At 45.0% G+C, this 18,977-nt stretch overlaps 1 protein-coding gene across 1 annotated transcript in view; it reads right to left on the bottom strand.

The window, feature by feature from the left end:
* Positions 1-2,054, bottom strand: part of MEX3B (mex-3 RNA binding family member B) — a 2,610-nt gene extending 556 nt beyond the window's left edge. The window contains 3 exon segments of the mRNA XM_026060603.1: position 1; positions 4-879; positions 1,796-2,054. The exon segment at position 1 is cut by the window's left edge and continues 556 nt beyond it. Coding sequence (XP_025916388.1) covers position 1; positions 4-879; positions 1,796-2,054 — 1,136 coding nt within the window.
* Positions 2,055-18,977: the final 16,923 nt, after the last annotated feature.

Below are 18,977 nucleotides of genomic sequence, written 5' to 3'. Positions count from 1 at the left end.
CGAACTGCGGCCAGATGAGGGCGGCCCCCGGCGGCGGGGCGGGGGCCAGGTCGAAGCCGGGCGGCGAGTCGAAGGGCAGATCGGAGCAGCAGTCCGGGGAGGAGAGCACGTCCCCGCCACCCCCGCCGTACACGTACCCGTTGGCGCTGTTGTTGTTGTTGTTGCCGTTGTGGGTGAAGCTCAGCGCCGGGCTCGGGGGGCTGTAGTCGGCCAGGCGGGCGGCGCTGCCGCCTCCCGTGCCGCCCCCGAAGTAGGAGTCGGTGGAGGCGCTGCCCAGCGAGCTGGAGCTGTCGTTGCGGTAGTTGCAGAAGGGCTTGCGGCCTGGGGTGGGCGTGATGCTGGGCGGCGTGGGCTTGCTCCAGAGGCTGCCCGTGCCGTTCAGCTCGAAGCCCACATCCGTGCCGTTGGCGTGGAAGTCGTTCTCGTCCGTGAGCTCGATGATGCCGCCGGTGCGCATGGCGATGTGCGCTTCGATCTCCTCCCGGGCGCGGTCCACGTTCTCGGGCATGCCCGTCACCTCGAAGACCGGCTCCTTGTCCCGGCTCGGGGTCACGATGTAGGTGTGCGTCTGCTGCTGGATGCGCTTGATCGTGGCCCCCTTGGGCCCCACGACCAAGCCCACCACGCGATAAGGCACCCGCACCTGGATGGTGGTTTGGCCGGGCAAGTTCGGGGGGCCGGGGACGGTGCCGTTCAGGGCCGTGTTCTTGTTCCGCGAGGCTCTGATCATGGAGAAGTGCTCGGCTGCTGAGATGATCTCCCTGCGGGCCATGGCCACATCTTCCTTTCTGCCCGTCACAACAAAGAGCGGCTCCTCCCCGCGAACCGGGGTCTTGATGTAGGTGTTGGTCTTTGCCCGCAGAGCTTTGATTTTACAACCTGGGAACGAGATGCAGGAGATGGAAGGCAAAGGGGAGGGGAAGGAGGGGGAGAGAACCGGTTACAACCCATTATTTGGGTGCAGCTAGGGAGGGGAAAAAACACACCCACCCAAAACATATTGCCCCCTACCCCAGGTGATCGCTGGCATCTGGTCCAGGAGCCCCAGTCACAGTGTAAAGTAATGTCAGCCCACAGCCCTGGCACACGCCCAAAGGCATTGCAAGTGGCCAGCGACACATCTGCGATGCAACTGACCAAAAACTATCAGCGTGCAGCTCTAAGGAACGACAACAAAAAAAGGAGTGTACCGTAAAACAGGACAACCAGAAAAATAAAATAAAATAAAATAAAATAAAATAAAATAAAATAAAATAAAATGCAGCAGCCCATACAAAGCAACACACTCGCCAATCCACATTCCTGCTAAGCGCTTTCCTTTCGGAAAAATAAAATCAGTTCTCAAGAAGGTGAGAAGCGGTGGCCGTACTGAATGAGCCACATTCCCCAATGCGGATGCTTTATTCCAATCCCATTGTTCCACTTCCCCACTCCATTTCTCTTCCTTAAAAATGATCCACGATTTCTAACTTTAGGGGGGGAAAAAAATCGAGGCTCCCATTTTTTTCCCCCAATTCCTCTTGCAAATCTAACTTTTGTAGGCAGAGGAAAGGAGCGAATTTTATTATTTTCATTATTTTCTCCTGGTAGCTGAAAGTGCATCTCGAAAGCGATGCAGAACGCTCCTCGGAAACATCACGTCTGCTGCACTTTCTTTGTCTGGGGGGGAACCCAGGACTGGCCACAGTAAGGCTGCAGTTTTAATGGGAATGGCCAGTGTCGCATCTGAGACACCCAGCAGACAGCATGGAGAGGAGAACCGCTCACCCACACACACTCACATGCAGGCACCCACCTTGTCTCCCCACTATCTCAGCGACATGCTCCGAGCTGGGCACCGGGACGCATTCAGTCATGTTCACGCTCTTTTTCCGCGGCTCGCTGTCGTAAATGGAGCCCGTCTCGTCGTTGTCCAGCCCCAGCAGGGAGAGCTGATCCAGGGCGATCTGCAGGGCTCTTTGGTCATCCAGGGTCTCTCCCCCTCCACCACCACCACCACCGCCGCCGCCGCCGCTCCCGTTCCTCTCCATGTCTGCAAAAAGCGAGCTGGGCATAGTCCCTGTGTGTGTTGCACCCTCCTCCTGCACTCAGTTCAGTAGTAAAAGCTCAGACACAAAGGAAAACCCGAGGCAGATGGCCAGCAGGAGAGAAGGAAAGGGAGGGTGGGCGACTGCTGGAGACCGGGGATCTGTTGCCTTTTGCTTGTATATTTTGTATCTTTTTTTTTTTTCTCCTCTCAGTGCAATCCGGTTTATAAGATGTTTGCAGGACCCCCCCCACGACTCCCCCCCAAGGTTTTTTTTTGGCTGGGGGTGGGGTGGGGGGGTGGGAAGAGCAGAGCGAGAGGAGCTCCGATGGCTTCCCCCCCTTGAGTTCCTCGCCGGCCACAATGCCAAGCGATGGCAGCGTTTCTTTAAGGAGCCCCTCCCAGGCTCCACTCCACTCACTCAGCGTTTTTTCCTCCTCTCCCCTCCTCTGTCTGAGGCACTGCTGCAGCCAGACGGCTCTGGAGAGGCGGGCGGGCGGCAGGCAGGGAGGGAGGGGGCGCGCCGGGAGCCGCAGCGTAAGCGGCGGGAGCTGACAGCACCGCGCTACCGACGGGGCCGCTGCGCGCGCCCATTGGCCGCGCCCCGCGCCGAGGGGCCGGCGCTGGCGGCTGACCCCCGCCCCTCCCCCGCCGGCCCGCTCCGCTCTTTGTTGTCTAATGCAGAACAATGAAGAATCGAGACGCTTGTTTGTGATGGACCGACCTGGCGCGCGGCGCCGGCCCGTTGCCCCGGCCCTCCTCGCGCCGCCACAGGCTCCCCGCTCGGGCCCCGGCCGCCGGCCCCGTAACAGGCCCCGGTACCTCGGCACACGCCCCCCGCCTGCAAGGCCTACTTTTTGGCCGTCAGTCGCTAAGTCAACGGCGGTTGGGGTTTCTGGCTTGCTTTTCCTTTTTTTTTTTTGGCGGAGGGGGTGTGCCAAGGTGGGCTGCTGTCACAGTCCCTTTGTGTGCCGCGTTCCTCGAAAGGAGCGGAAAAGCAGCTGCTTTCCGGCTGACACGCACCCCACGGGCGAGGGGCAAGCACAAATGAAAGAGCCGTATCAAAGCCAGCAGGGCGACCATCCTGGCGGCGGAGCGGACGGACGCCCCGACGTGACAGGAGCGGAGAGCCACCGCCTGCCGGACTGTGCACGGACCGGGAGCAAGCTGGGCGCGCTCCCAGGGAGACAATGCAGTCAGATGTGCAGCAGCACATCACCGCCAGAAACTAATAACTGCCAGCCGCCCGCCGCCCCTCGCCGCCACCAAGCTGCAGCCTGAGCAGCGCAGAGCCCCACCACGAGCTCCGCTTTCCCCCACCGCTTCAGCATAAAGGCTTCCCGGCTCCGCCCGGGCGGGCGCCTGCGCCTGCGCGCCCCTCCCCTCCCCGCGGCCATGCGCACTGCGCCCGCGCCGCCCCGCCGCGCGCCGCGGTGAGGGTCGGAGCCGGCCGCTCCCGTCGCGGGCCGGGCGGGGGCGGGCTTCCTCAGCGAGGGGAGCCCCTGCACCCCTCAGCCAGCCGGCGGCGCGGGCGTTAACGGGACCCCCCCCAGCCCCCCACCCGATGTCTCCCACGATCCTCTGTGGGCCGGTCCCCCGCGGCGAGACGGAGCCGTCCCACGCCGGGAGGCYACCGTCCCCCGGGGGATCCGTGCCGGCCCCGGGCTGTCACAGGCAGGCGGCTGGAGGCTCCCCTCCCCTCCCCTCATGAGGGAGGCCCCGCGGCGGAGGGAGGCGCTGCAGCTCAGGCGCTCCAGGCACCAAACAGACACCACCAACAGCACCGTGCTGGCGGCGACSCTCCCAGGGAGCAGCCACTTCTCTAAGACGCGCAGAGCGTGTTACTGCCTTCTGCAACGTTCCCACGCACTTGGTGCATACTGCAGCAGGTTGGAGGTTATGGTTATTGCTCAAGTGCCACGGTGGTTCAAGCTGTACAGGGCCTCAAGCCAGGCCTTTCTCCTCCGCCACCCTTCTGATGGGCGGGCATACTCCAGGATCAAGCAAGGGTGGCACCTGTCAGTTACAGCCTGCAGCATGACTGGCAAATACTGTAGGCCTGAGCTTCCTGTGCAAGTTCAACATTTCTGTTTCACAAAAGTCAGAATGGGAAGAACACACTGCAGGTAACTGTTGTAGTGTAATTTTACCAACATCTTATATCCATTTGGCTAAGTCAAAAGAAAACATCACACCTGCCTCTTTTTTGGAGCTTGCACAACTGAATCCCTTTCCATCACTTCTTTCGCTGTCCCCACAGTACCCCTCAACCAGTCATATAACAGCTTTTTCACCAAGCACACTATCACAGAAAATCTTCCTTCAATTTGGTGAATGGACATTCAAGTGTGCTTACCATTCACATAAAAATGCCACCATGATTTACTTTATTTCTTCAGCTTTTCTCCATATATCTGTAAGCACCCATATTTATTTGGTCTTTGCCAGCTGTCACATACAGAACACTGACTTGTTCTTACTTCAGAGAAATAACTACCAAGTAATTGTTTTCCAGTACCGAGTTTGATGGGGACAGACGTTTACAAGTGCATGCGGATCTGTTTAGCCAGCTGCCTGTACAAACAAGTGTAACAAGTCACAGGTAATTGTTTACACATAGTGTTTATTGCAAATTACTGTCACTTCCTGAGGATGTTAGCATGTTTTATAACAAAGCTCCAGTGGGTTGTTTTCTAGCAAGGGCATACCCTGATGATGCTCTTTGCTGCGTGCTTAGGTTGTCCCATCACCAGGTTAATTAAGGAAATTCTGTAGTTTCATATTTAAAAGATTACTTATTTTACAAATCTAAGCTTCCATAGGCAGCAGTGATGGTTTCCATAGGGGATAAACAGAGATTACTTATAAGTGCTCAAGGATCACTAAGGCTCTTAACTATTTGCAGCATTGTGCATCTTTTTAAAACAGAAAAAATAGATGGACACAACCTTTGACAGCAGTAAAAATGTTTTGTTGTTATTAAATACAATAAAAACAAAAAAATCTGCTTCTTTGCAGTCCTCTTCACTCAAGGGCTCCAAAATCTGTGAGACAGAAAATAACTGCACCCATTTACCAGATAGGGGCAGGGCAGGACAGAGATGAAGGGGACTTTACCCATGAGGCAAAGACGGTTTGGTATAGAGGATTACTGTTGGTGGAGAAGTCCAACATAGCATAAAACTGGAATGCAAAGATGTGAGGACAATGGTTTAGCCAGCTTGGATATGCTTGGATTTTACCTGCTCCTTGTTTCATTTTTTTTCCCCTGGCTTATAGCATCACCTTCCTTCTCTCCCCCACAGTCTATCTACACTCTGACTGGGTTTCCATCCAAGATCAGGAGACAAATACTATACTACTGAACATCCATGTACTGACTAATGAGAAAAAGGGAAACAAGTTATCTATCTTCAGGCTTATGTTCCTCTACAGGGAAAATATCCTTCTCAAAGCAAGACTCTGTACAGATCTCACTTTATTTTTTAATGTTAGCCTAGAAGCTTTAATTAAAAATCTTAAAAATGTATTTTAACCCTCTCTATAGAATCAGCTTGATACTTCTAGGGTAGAGGGAGGGAGGTGTATTTCTGGGAGACTATGGATGCGCTGGTGTTTCAAGCCTCCCATGAATCCTGGGGAGTGGTCCCACATCTTGATGGCTATTGCTTTTTTACTATTCTAGAAAACATTTAAGAACAAACTACAGGGAATAACAATAAAAAAGTTATACTGACATAYCTTAAAACATGCATGCACCAACAGCACCCAGGGCCCCTGGGAAGACAGATTCCATGCAATAGCATGCTCATATGGCAAAAAGCAATGCACACAAAATTCATATGAATCTACTTACTCTGCAGAAGTATTCCTTCAGAACAACTTAATGACATCTATAGTGTTTTCTATCTCTATAACTGCTTTCATCCTATAAAACCTTGAAACATATGCGGAATTACAGTAAACTGTCCATCTCTGGGGAAAAGATCAATTATCTATCAATTTACAGCAACTTAACAAAAGCAGGAAGGGAGGATATATTGCAGGCAAATACAGGGCTCACTGCAGGAGGAATGCAATTCTCAGTCCTTTTAGTTTCTCTCTGTTACCATTTCCCACTTGTGACAGAGAGGTAATAAAACTTCCTTCCTTCAACCTTTATCTAATTAAAGTGTAAGCTCTTTGGGGCAGTGAGCTTATTGTGTGTATATACAGCACCTAATACAAAGGGGTCACGAATTAATCTGTGGTCTTAAATACTACTCTAAATACAAAGCATTAACAATAATAAGATATAATTTTCATTTAGAATAGATGGGATCTCTGTTTTCAGTGTGTCATCACAAATTACACACATCTCAGAACAGTTAAATTAAGAATCAAGGACGAAGGTATTTCATACTTACAACTCCACTCTATCCCAATTGCCTATACTGTGCTGAGATAATACTGCCTACTGTTACTGCATTTACTGTAAAATTCTTATTACTTGCCATAATCTTACAAAATAATGTCCCGAGTCCCACAGGCCAGATTATCAATCAGATTAGGAGCCTAGTTTGTTCCGAGTTAGTGCATATGATTACTGTGATAAGATACCTTTTGCATGTGCAATAAACTGCAATTAGCAATCTGCAGACAAATGGCAAGTTCCATCGTTTCCTGTAATATGTAACAATATGCAAACCAGATTTCCTAGTGAACCCCATATTAACCTACATTCAGTGGCAGTGAAATCGCAGAGCACTGTGTCAGAATTTATCATCTTTCAATGATGTTAGCTCCACCTCTTGACAGTTCTAGACAAGATGTTTATAAACAACTCATCCAGAATCTGAACAACTGCAGCTAAAAATGTTTATTATTTTTCCACCAGTTGTTCCAACTTTTTTGGATATCTTATACTATGGGCTGGGCAGAGCTCTCAGAACTGTATGGTTGTGTTAATAAACTACAAGAAATAATATGGAAATGGAGTAGTTAGCAGCTTTGTAAAACCTCTCAGAGATGGAAGCAGCCAGATGCAGAAATGCCTCCTTCTCATGTGATGAGGCATGGCTCATGAAAAAAAACCAATGGGGAGATGATGATGATAGTTTCCTCCACACACACTTTGAACCTGGTAATTCCACACCTCTCCATATTATAGAATTAATTTACAAAATATTAAAAAAAAAAAAAAACAAAAAAACCACACTTCTGGGACAACTTGTGAAAAGCAATCTTTGCCCCAAACCAGAAAAAAATCCTCAGACCTTTAACAGTCACAGTCTCCAAAAATGTTGATATATTAATGCAAATTATTCCAGTTGCTAATGGGTTTACTAAGTTCCTTGATTCCACTTTATTAAGATGGAAGATTTTTGTAATAGTCATCACACATTGTACTTTCTTTATATGCATTTGCTATTAGTTTGGCATCAGTGATTAGTGTGTGCATGCATGCAGGGGATTAATTGCTTTATAAGAATGCAGTTTTGTTTAAAATGACTGATGGGAGGCAATTCAAAAAGCATAAGGATGCCTTTATAATAAATCAGAACTAACCAGCCAGATTACCTGCCCACTTTAAAACTCTCCATCTGGATTCTAAGTGGCCTCTTTTATTTATTGTCCATTCTGGTTCTTGCTTAAGAACAAAGGTTATCACACAGTATATCTGAATTAAATGGTGTTTAATAATCACGTCAATCAGAGTTCAAAATTGAAAATCAGTTCTTTTGCCTTTCCTTTGCTCACACATTTCATATTTAGAGTCCAGCCTTCCTTCTGTGTGCAGCTCTGCCAGTGCTCATTGCTCATTGATGTGAGACTGCAGATTTGGGGCCCGTGGGCCAACCCTCGGTTTGTGATGCAGCATAGGAGTCTCAGGACTTCAAAGCACCTATCATACTTGTGGGCACTGTATATTAAACAGGGGCTATATTAAAAAAAATTTTTTTTACATCTGCATGTTTAGGCTAAGCTAGATAACTCACAGATCTGTGAGATAACTCATAACTCTGAGTCTTTTTTCATCAGTTTTAATCTCTGAAACAGTAAATTATAATTATGCTCATACCACATGTACAACCTTTGCTTCCTCTCTCCTCCATCCCTCCCTCACACTCCTAGTGCTGTTAAAAGAAACAAGAGAAAATAATTGTCTCTTTAATGCTAACTGTGTATAAACTCCTTTGTACATCTCTATATAATGCCTAGGCAAAAACTAGACACCAATGTAATACTTACAATGAGTTCATATTATATCCCTGACCATAATTCCAGTGCTTTCCAATAAAAGAATATCTAATTCTTGCCACAGAAGTGCCTTGCAGGTTGCAGTTCAGCACATATATACATAGGGAAGGATTAGATTTTAATTGGTATATATTAATCATCATTCATTTCTGTCTCTACAGGAAGCACAGTGTTAAAATATCTAGTTAATATACTGTATAATGGATAACCTTGAGGCAGAAGCTCTTGCATCTGTCTCTATCTAACACAAATGTCAACATCAGCCTTTGTTGTAGCAAGACACCCTGAGGTTTGAAYGGAGTCCCTTCAGGTGGAAAACTGACTCACCCCAGTGCAATCCTTGCTAACCCAGGTCCAGTACCTAAACTGGAGATGGGCCCAAATTAAAAATCTTTATCTGCGCACACCTGCATTTAGAAATGTTTGAAATCTAGTCTAGGTCAGAATGTTGTGTTTATGGTGCATCTTAGTTCTAAACAAATACATTTCTCATGTGCTGCTCTCACTGCAACCACAAAGCATTAGCACTCACAAGAGCATCATTGAAGATATTCCGGCTGTTCACTGAGAATGATGCCATTAATGATTAATACTATGGTAAGAGAAAATGTAGCAGTATTTCTTGGCAACTGAAATGCGGCAGTCTGTCCTACATGGAAAAGATTCACCAATAAATTTAGCTTTCCTTGCATCAGATGGTTCTTACTAACTTTGAAGGAAGAAGAAACAAACATCCCCAAAACAAAAGGAAACTGAAGGAGATTTTCACATCTAAAACTGGACATATACAATACATCTCTTTCTGACTGACCCAGCAGATGCAGAGTACATTTATGTATCACAGACATTACTGTCCCAGCAGATGCTGCAAAGTTGTCAATGACACAGACGCTTACTGTCCCCACAGATCTGTATTTTGGGAGAGAATTTTCGTACCACAGTCACTACTGTCCCTACAGAACCACATCTGCTGGAAGAGTTATTGTTGCACACACTCTTCTGCCTCCAGCAGATGTGGGAGACTGCCAGGATGACAGGCATTTCTGTCACAGCAAATCTCCATTTGCGGGGAATTAAACTGCAACTTACACTACTGTTCTTACTGAGCCCTTTAGTATGGACAAGACTGCCAGGGAGGAAACAAACCAGTGAAAATATAATGCTAGACACCTAGAACATCATCATTAACTCTGCCTAAACACAGCACTCAGCGGTGCTGAGGTTGGAGGTGTTTCAGGAGGAGAAAAGGAATTACTTCCTCCCCCCCAGCCCCCTTAACAAATTTTCATTCTGAGAAATAGTCAAAGGAACAAGTGTCTGAAGCCCTTTTTATATGATAGATGCAACAAAGCACAAGTCATTCATGACYACTAAGTTGACAACCTTAACTCTGTGCTGCTGGAACCAAGTCTCTGTGTTAGCTCATTTTCAGCTTTCCTTTGAACAGATGCATCCAGTTTTGCTGGAGATAGTTTGTATGAAAAATTTCAGAGTTTCCAAATTCTTAGCATCAGATTTCATCCCCAGTTCTAGAGGCCCAAGAGAGCAGAAATAAAGAGGAGTTACTTTTTTTTAATCCCTTTAAGTTGGGCCTTCATCTCTTGAGACTCCGTAACATCTCTCTGATTTCGGGTTCCACAGCAGCAGCAGCTGCCGTCATGGGGAGGCTTGCTCCTGTGAAGCCACACTGCCAAGGAACTAGAGAGAAACACAGCTCTGGTATGGAGGTCAAAGGGGCTGCTGTTTGCTCAACTTTAGCAGATCTCCTCGGAACTGCTGTTATCTCTACAAAATGAAGAGACTGTTCATGCTTGTCAAATCCCATGACCCATAGGCCACAGTGCTGGTTCTTGGCCTGACTGGGTTTCAAATCACTCATGCTCTGCTTAGAAAAAGGTGAGATTGCAAGAGCTGCTCCTGGTGTGGGTTGTAGTGCACTTAGCTCCAGCCAGGCCTAATCCTTCCAAACATGAGGAAGAAAGGCTTGGGCTTATGCTAAAATATGACTATGGTTAGACTTGCCCTCTGAAGTGAACTCAGCCTAAGGCCCATACCAGAGCATGTACTTACATACAAATAATATGCATGGTATGTGAGCCTGGACTTGAGAGCAGTCTTGGACCTTTGTTTGTCTGACTGAGTAGATGTACCCTTTATGACTTGGTACGGAAGAGAGAAAACCTCCCCTGGTAATTCTGCAGTAATGTAAACCCTACTTGAAGAAACACCATCAAACTTTGGAATTTCCCTTTGGGGAATCTGGGCATTTATCTTTATCTACAGCATCAAGAGCTATCCATTGGCAAAGGCAGGACACACAAATTCCCAGAGTAATAATCTGATACAGCACAGCAAAACCTATATCCTTTGGAGCAGATTGTGGGAAAGCATCAAGACTTTGGTTATTCTGCCAAAGCAAACAAGATGTCTCAAGACTCATCTTCTGCTCTCCAGTTCGCACCCTTCCAGTGCTATCTTTTTCAGATGCCATGCCACACTGGTTAGTGGCAATGATGTTGTCATGTGTGATTCATTCTATTTTACTGGAAATTAGAAAACCACATGCTGCACTGAAGAAGTGCTTATTTATGTAGTCATATAATCCCAGAGAGCACTCACCCTGACATTACTTGTACACAAATTCTTTCATCTAGAATTTTGGAAATACTGCTCTGCAGCAGAGTTCGTTCAGAGGACAAATTAATCAATAACACATTGCTCTTTCCAGTGCCCACTGAGCCCGTAATAGTTTCCACTGACACCCTGAAAAAGCAAATGGCATTTTAGAAGACCATTACAGGGTGTGTGGGATGCAAAATAGAACAGAGAGCAGTGGAATTGGGGTGGTGTTAAGAGAAGCATCTGTCACACAGTTATTTGAGCTTTGGGCAGGTGAATTTCACCCACAAAGAAAAATGTAAGCTACTTTCATCTGTTTTTTCTGGAGTGCCTTTATAAAGCCTAGTCAAGTATTTCCTGAACAGATTATAATGCTACATTTACTATAGTGATTAATATTCAGTACAAGTGAAGAACTGGCATATTCAGGACAACAAAGTCAGTATGTTTGGATGTCAACAGTGCATTCTTTCCATGGAGTAAGAACTACTAGATAAAAACAGTAATAGTTTTAAATAATATTTTATGGTGACAACAAATAAAGATGACTAAGCTTTGTTTTCACCTCTGAAGCATAGGTTGGGAATCATGCATGTTTCAAAGTACTTCCTTTTCTAGATTACATGAGTTTTTCTAGCCTTTAAAAAATTAGTGTTACTAAAGCAGCAGGACTAGGATCAAAAGTTAGATTTGACTGTGTGTTGACAGGCAAAGTATGACCTCTACAAATTCCTATGCTAAGAGGTTGCATTACCCTCTACAGATACAGTTAAATCCAGTCTTATCTTTAGATGAAGAAACTATTAGGAAGATTCAGACACCACACACTTATGAAGAAAGAAGACAGGAATGTGAACCATTCTTCTTTAAAGGTTAGCACAGCTTAAGCTTAATTCCTGAAAATATTTATTGCTGGTACAGACTAGAGCTACTGAAATGTTGTAGTCTAGGATTCGGTCTTTTATATTCTCAGTAATCTTGTTGGCTTCATCTGGGTCACATGGCTGCCATGAAAAGCAGAACTTAGACAGCAAGGAAAAGGAAGAGACATGAAGTAGTTTAAGACCACTTGGAAAAACTGAGGAATTTGCTTTCAGTGGTACTGACTATCGCTCAGGACCCAAATTAGAGATCTGTTATATTTTAAAGCATTGCTGTAAAGCTTGCTGGAAGTGTCAGACAATTTGAATAGATATCCATTTTAATTTCCAACCTAGCAATATGGAACAGCTGCCATAACTTTGTGCAACGTAGCAAATTCAACCTCCTCATTCCTCAGATGGCAATCACTGAGATAAGCCTCTGAAAAAGGCATAATACGCTTCTATTTTTACTGCCTTTTAGTAACTCCTAAACCAAACTGTCCTTCGGATAAGTGTGAAGATCCCAAACCCTCAATTGTACTTTTAGCTTATACTGCCTGTATCAGGAAGAGAAGGTGTTCAGTGAAAGTTGCTTCTGGCTTATAGAACTATCTTTCCTACTTACCACCAGTGATCTGGAGGTGTTTATATTATTTTGGCTTCTGCATCACTATCAATGTTAAAGGCTCACAGTAAGAGCTTCGAATGGATGTACTGGTAAAATGTTCGACCAAACCCCAGCTCAGCCTCACCAAATCTGCCTTCTCAAAGGTTCCTGGGTTCTGCAGTTCTATCAGCAAGGGGGGAGAGTATGAACTGAAGTGCGTCACCCTCATTTTTTCTGCTTCCTAGTATAAAACCTGCTAAATTTGTAGGCAAGTAACTTGACTTGGTGTTAATAAAGTAAAACTAGCACCTCAGAAAAACCTACTGGGAGACTGAAAGTCCAAAGGTTTTTCTTCTAGAGATTAGCACAGAGAATGTGCTTTGAACACTAGACAGAAAGAAAATGTTGAAAGGAGAATGGAAATAATAGTTATGATGTTCTTAGTTTTTGTATTTCAGACCATTTTAATTTAAAAGGGAAAACTGATCCCAGAGGAAAAGCACTTTGGGGCTCAGATGAAAAACGTTAGTACTGTGCCCCAGTTCTGGATTGTCTAGTCAAGGATAAAGGCAGCAGCCATATTCAAGGGAATTTGTAGGGAGCAGATGAGTATATATGAGATGGGGGTACATTTCTATACAACCCCATTTTATACCTAGTTCCAGAAGGAATATATATTTTTTTAAAGTGCTGTAATGCTGATGAGTTGGTTCTATTACAGGAATAACGTTCTAACTGGCTCGTATTTTACATTCATTCACAGATTATATACACTGTGTATTGGTAAAGCCACCTCCCACTCTTCTCCTTAATTTTGAATAGAAAACTGAATAGAAGTGTAGAGTCCTATCACCACACAGCATGGTGTCACCAATGCACTGAATAACAAGAACAACAGAAACATCCAGCAGAGGTACTGTGGCTCCAGGATGGACCATTTGTTTCTATACAGATAATGCACAATTAAAAAGCCTCAGGCGCTGCTGTCTTCAATTGCTTAATTAACATCTCTGTTCTTATTTTATTGTAATGCATCTCTACTATTGAGTTCAGGGCTTCTTTCCTTCCACATGACACAACCAGCTTCAACAGCCTGAGACCCTCCCTTCAGCATTCTACATTTCTCATGAAAGTCAATCTCCTAGCATGAAACCTGCTCTCGCTAATCTGTTTTCTGTTATCGTTATGCTAATGGGTACATTTTTATATTGGGGGTGAGGGGAACACATCAGGGTAACATGAATGTTTCTCACTTGAGTTCATCTCTAAGTTACCGCTTGAGACAAAGAAAGTAGAACAGAAATATTAAGGTCAGTGTTTTCCAAACAAACTCCAAATTTGGATGTCTAATTTGATACCATTTTCAGTCAATAAGAATTCTTTCTTAGCAAAATCCGATTCCATCTCACTTTCTAGCACACAGTCAATTTACATCCCAAGGGGACTGGCTGAGAACAATGCATAATACAGGAAGGCAAACAAGGAAGGTTAACTACATCTGACCTCTGTCCCAGAGCGGTTGGACGTGGCTGCACGGGACTGGAAGCAGGCTGCAAGCTCACATGGTCACCTCCAACACCTATTTATATCACATTGCATTTTATTTCATTAATGGAGGGCATAAGTATCACTCTGAGACAAAAAATGTTATGCAAAGAAGTAAATATCAATTAAACTGCAATGAAGTGAAGCCAGGACTCACCACTGAAGATGGATGCTATCTGTTTTGGTAATATGGCTCGCCAGTATGGCCAAGCCTTCCACATGCAGCAGGACTATACAGCTCCCTTAGCTCAACAGGAATATGTTCAACCTGAACCAGACACCTATCTCCTCTGCACAGCTTGTCCGGGCTCTGCTAATGCTACTTCTAGGGAGGCACCATCACTCCTCCCATCCTTCAACTGCACTTCTTGCCATTGTAGCTTGTGGACACTGGTGGCACAAACACATCCACTTTACCTAGCAATGAGTGATTTTCTCTCAGCCTGACTGCATGCCAAGAAGAGTCTAATCTGCTTGAGAAATTATGAGTGGTGCAGCTATTTGCCCTGAAACCCCTGCAGAAATCCCCCTCCCCCACTTCCTTCTCCGCTTGCTTGCTTCAACAGCAGGCAGACACAAGTGAAAGGAAAAACAATGAGAAAGGAAACTTGGGAGGGACAGGTTAGAAGCAGAAGGAAAAAGCAAAAGGTCTGACTCTGCAGACCACATTCACGATGAAAAGCATTTGCACAAATAACCTAATTGCATTCAGTAGGACTGCCAGGCTGAGTAAAAGCATTACAAATGCAAGCAACAATTGCAGATGCAGGAAACAAGTAGGAAAAGAAAGAAAAAGGAAGCCCCACATGAATCAGACACCTGCACGGAGGAGAGCAGTCTCACACACCCCAGGAAAAACAAATCAAGCAAAACACTAACTGCCTTTGAGTTATTGCAGAAGTATTTATAGAGCCTTTCCCAACCTCTGCCTCGCTTCCTGGCAGACACCACCACAGCAAGAATCTTTACCACTGGCATCCCCTTCTTCCGCCAAACAGAAATGCATTCCCTTCCACGCCAAACAGAATTACAGTCCCTTCCACACGCACAACAACAGCAATAAGAGAGACCAAAGGGGCAGCAAAAGCGGTTTGGTCGTTACCTGAGGAAGGAAAAATGTCCAGTCAGGCAACCAGAGACAGGCTCACTGGACCGCTCACAGCAACTGCTCTCACACGGGGAAGAACATGCATCTCTTCCTGTGTGATGAGTTGGGGAAAGGGCATTAACTCTCTATATGCTTCTTTCAGCAAGGAATAGCATAGGAGCGAAGGAAGTGATGGCTTCCACCAGAAGCCCTAGTTTTCTCCAGATCCTCACTTCTTTCCTTTCTTTATAAAGCACACTGAGGCGCAGAAAAGAAATGGGTGTCCAAAGACTGTATTGCTCCTTCTCCACTGAGCTCKTCCACGAATTCTCAAAACAGCTTCTGTGACAGAGCAAGTCTAAGTTTATAAATCAGTGAAATAATGCATTTATTTATCAAAAGCTCACCTCCTGCAAAGAAACACTACAGAGCGATCCAATCATTCCAATGAATATATGTATTTGAATTCTCAGGGCTCATACTAATTGGCACTGTTCAAAATGGTTCCAGGTAGGTTTGTCCATAAGCTTGAAAAGGAAAATCAAAATACGCCTCTCAGTGATGGGCTGATGTTTGTGAAACAGAACTATTAACTCAGTGAGATCAGGGACTGAATTCAAAGCAATGATGTTTTGAGATCATACATTAAAGATGACAGGATCTTTCTAAATCACCTCAAACATTAAAACATTTCCAATACTAACTTACAAACTTCTCTGAAAAACACACACTACCACCTACTGGCAATTATTCATATATGTTATTTACATACTGGTAAGCAGTAATAATATGTGCACATTTGATGTGCATGAAGTGTGGCAGGACAAAGATCAGGCTTTAGTTTTACAATAATTAGACTTATATTTGAAGAAAAGCGTATTCCTGTGCACACAGTTCCCCACAGTGTAATCATTTTATTTTCTTTTCAATAAGAACTTAAGGAATTATAACTGTTCATTTAAATATTCCTCATTTAAGGTTGTTGCTTTTGTTAGTGAATCCCTTTACGGAAGAGTTAAATGTGAGATTAATTTTGTTGCTCACTAAGGGAAGGCTGGTAGCAGGGTATCACCAGGCCTTGCCATTTCATACCCATTGTTCTGAAAACTAGGCATAAATTGTGATGTTGATATGGACCAGGGAGGAGAATTTGGGTAAGTGACCTTTCTTCTGCACAAACCACACAGAAGCATCTGAAATAGAGGCCATGGCTGGAGACAGGAGATAGCACCAGGGAGCAATAACACTCTGAAACATCTCCTCAGGTGTTTCACCTAGGCAGGAGCCTTGCTTTTTGCTGCAGCTCTCACCTCCTTGCCCTAAGGGTCACAGTGACACCATAGAAACATCTTGGAGGTAAAAAGACTGTGYTGTGTATGCTGGAAAGTAATGCCAGTTTAAGGGCCGCATGTGAATACCACAATCTTTGCTGCACTCGGATGATGTTTTTCAGCCTACATGCTCTGCCTCTGGAGACCTTTGCTGGCTGGCCCAAGGGGTTGGCTCTAGTGATTAAGTGCAGGTGTGGATGATGGTTTTGGACTACATATGGCTTACCAACAGTCAAAATATAGGTCCGATGCTAGGACTATGTCAACATGACCTGCAGCCTGACTGAGTCCTCACCTGCAAGAGGAAATGTGTCAGGAGAGCTGAGGCTGACACCACTGATTCTCTCTGGGGCCTGCAGCACGCTCACACTCGGTCGTGGTGCTGCAGCAGTGCTATTGCCTTCTGTTCCCTGAGAACACCTTCCAGGGAGGTTTTTGGTATGCAGGTGGCAGCGTCAGAAAGATTGGTCAGTCCTGATGAAAGGGCCTGCTGAAGGCTAAAGAATGATTTTTGTTAAGAATCGTCTCCCTAGTTCTACAGGGAAGACCCACCCACATGTAAGAGTCTCACAGACACATTAAAGGTTAAACCTAAGAGAAAAAAACATTTTCAGTGCCCTATAAATAAAACACTTTATCCGACAATTATTTTCTATATATTTATAATAAATCAATTTTGATAGATAAATTGATATGGTTTAATTATATATATTTTTAACTAAACAGGTTTTTCAAAATATTTTTTTCTGTTACTCATATCTAAATTAAACACAAAGTTTCCTGCTGGCAAGTACTAGACTAGCTCAAGACAGGCCTTCAGATATGCTATGCTAATGGTTGACACTCAGGAACAGACACTTTGCGCTCTCTTCAACATGTGCATCACAAGTAGTATTTTAATTGGGCTCCCAATTCAGAAGGCTGGAATGGAGCTTGCGAGTCATTTTACAAGTTGACTCACATGCTGCAGAACTGAAGAATTTGGTGGGAAAATAAAAGGTAGAGGGTGGATTTGTGCACAGCAGTGTCCCTGGGGAAAAGGGGGGGATTTGTCCCTAGTGCCCGGCTACAGTAGCAGAGTAGGTTCAGTCAGTGCTTTATTTAGGTGAGGCTGGTTTCATCTGTAACCATTAAAAGAAAGGATGCCCTTGGAAGGTTGTTGTTTCATAAGAGGTGTGATTAAGAGTTTATATAAAATATCAGAATTTTGAGCTTCTTTTCTTTCTGAAAAGGGACCAAATCTAGCATCACAAAATGCCCTGTTTCAGTGATTGCATTTCAGTGATTCCATTTCAAGACCAGTTAACATAATCAGCAGTAGGGAGAGGGATCTCCTCTCCCTTACGTGCCAATCCTGCAGACTGAAGCTCAAACTGGAGACTCAGAGTAAGATTAAGTTATTTTCTCCTTGAACATCACCACTGAGGAAATGTCTGGCAGCTCCCACTATACCCCTGTGAAAACCCTGTTGTGTCTCTGTTGTACTGTCTGCATTGTTTGTGCAACCTCAGAGCCTCAAACCACTTAGAGGGGTGCAAGAAATGGGAACTTAGTCAAAACAAAGCAAGTGGAATCAAATCTATCTTTCTTTTTGCTGTGTTAGCTTCAAACAGCGGTAAAAATCGTATTTACTTACTGAAGCAAGTAAGTGTGAACTGCAATACACAGAAACAGCAGGTACACTGAGTAAAGGGCTTTTTTGCACTATCCTTTTTCCTGGTGTAACCATACTTTAGCATTTTCTCTCTGTATCCTTAGATGAATCCATACAATACACAAATGAAAGGCAGATTCAGTGAAGGCAGAAAATGCCAGGGTGTTTTTCATTGTCCTGAGGACAAATGCCAGAGCCCTTCTGGGACATTCAGAACATCTAGTCACTGTATCTTATTCAAGGGAAAAAGCCATCTGTCAACAAACTAATCACTGGACAGATTCAGAGACAACTGAAAATAAAAAGCCAATACAAACGTGCAGATGAGGTTCCAGTCAGCAGCTAGCCATAGAAAACAAACAAATCAAATCCACAGAGCATGGCCTTTGGGTCTAGCTTTTCTCACTGAAGTCAAAAGCAGAGGAGAGATAACGAAAAGTGATCTTCAAACTGGAACTTTTACATTAATCAATACAACTGTGGAAAGATGGGCATGAACTAGACCTGGATCCAGACCCTACCTACATAAGCGAGCAACAGCAGCAGAACTGAGTATGAACAAAACAACTGAGCTTGCTGCCATGTGTTATTAGCAGCACTAAAAGCCTTACCCCTTTTTATTTCAACATTGAATAATACAGGACAAATTGATGTTTAGCCCATGGCTGAAAGCAGCCTTAATTTTTGATTAGAAACACACTACACCAGCGGAAATACTCCAAGTGACTAATGTTCATAGTAGCCAGGATTCTATCACCAACGAAAAGTGAAGCATCTGCCCTGCGCGTGGGCCCGACTCATATTTTTTCATCAGTATCTTCCATGACGAGGCCCTTGATCTTTGGACTGAGAGACCTTTCCCAGTCTTCCTCTTAAAAAAAGAAAGCCCTCTCCTCAGTCATCACAAGTACACCTTCCTCAAGCACAAAGCCACAAGGGAGAACACTCTGCAAATGAGACTCTTCCTAAATAAAGAGGCCCTGCAGCTGCTTCATTTTCTAAACC

This window comes from Apteryx rowi, unplaced genomic scaffold, assembly GCF_003343035.1.
Source record: "Apteryx rowi isolate R43461 unplaced genomic scaffold, aptRow1 scaffold_17, whole genome shotgun sequence".
NCBI classification, from domain to species: domain Eukaryota; kingdom Metazoa; phylum Chordata; class Aves; order Apterygiformes; family Apterygidae; genus Apteryx; species Apteryx rowi.
This window is presented reverse-complemented; position numbering and strand designations above follow the sequence as displayed.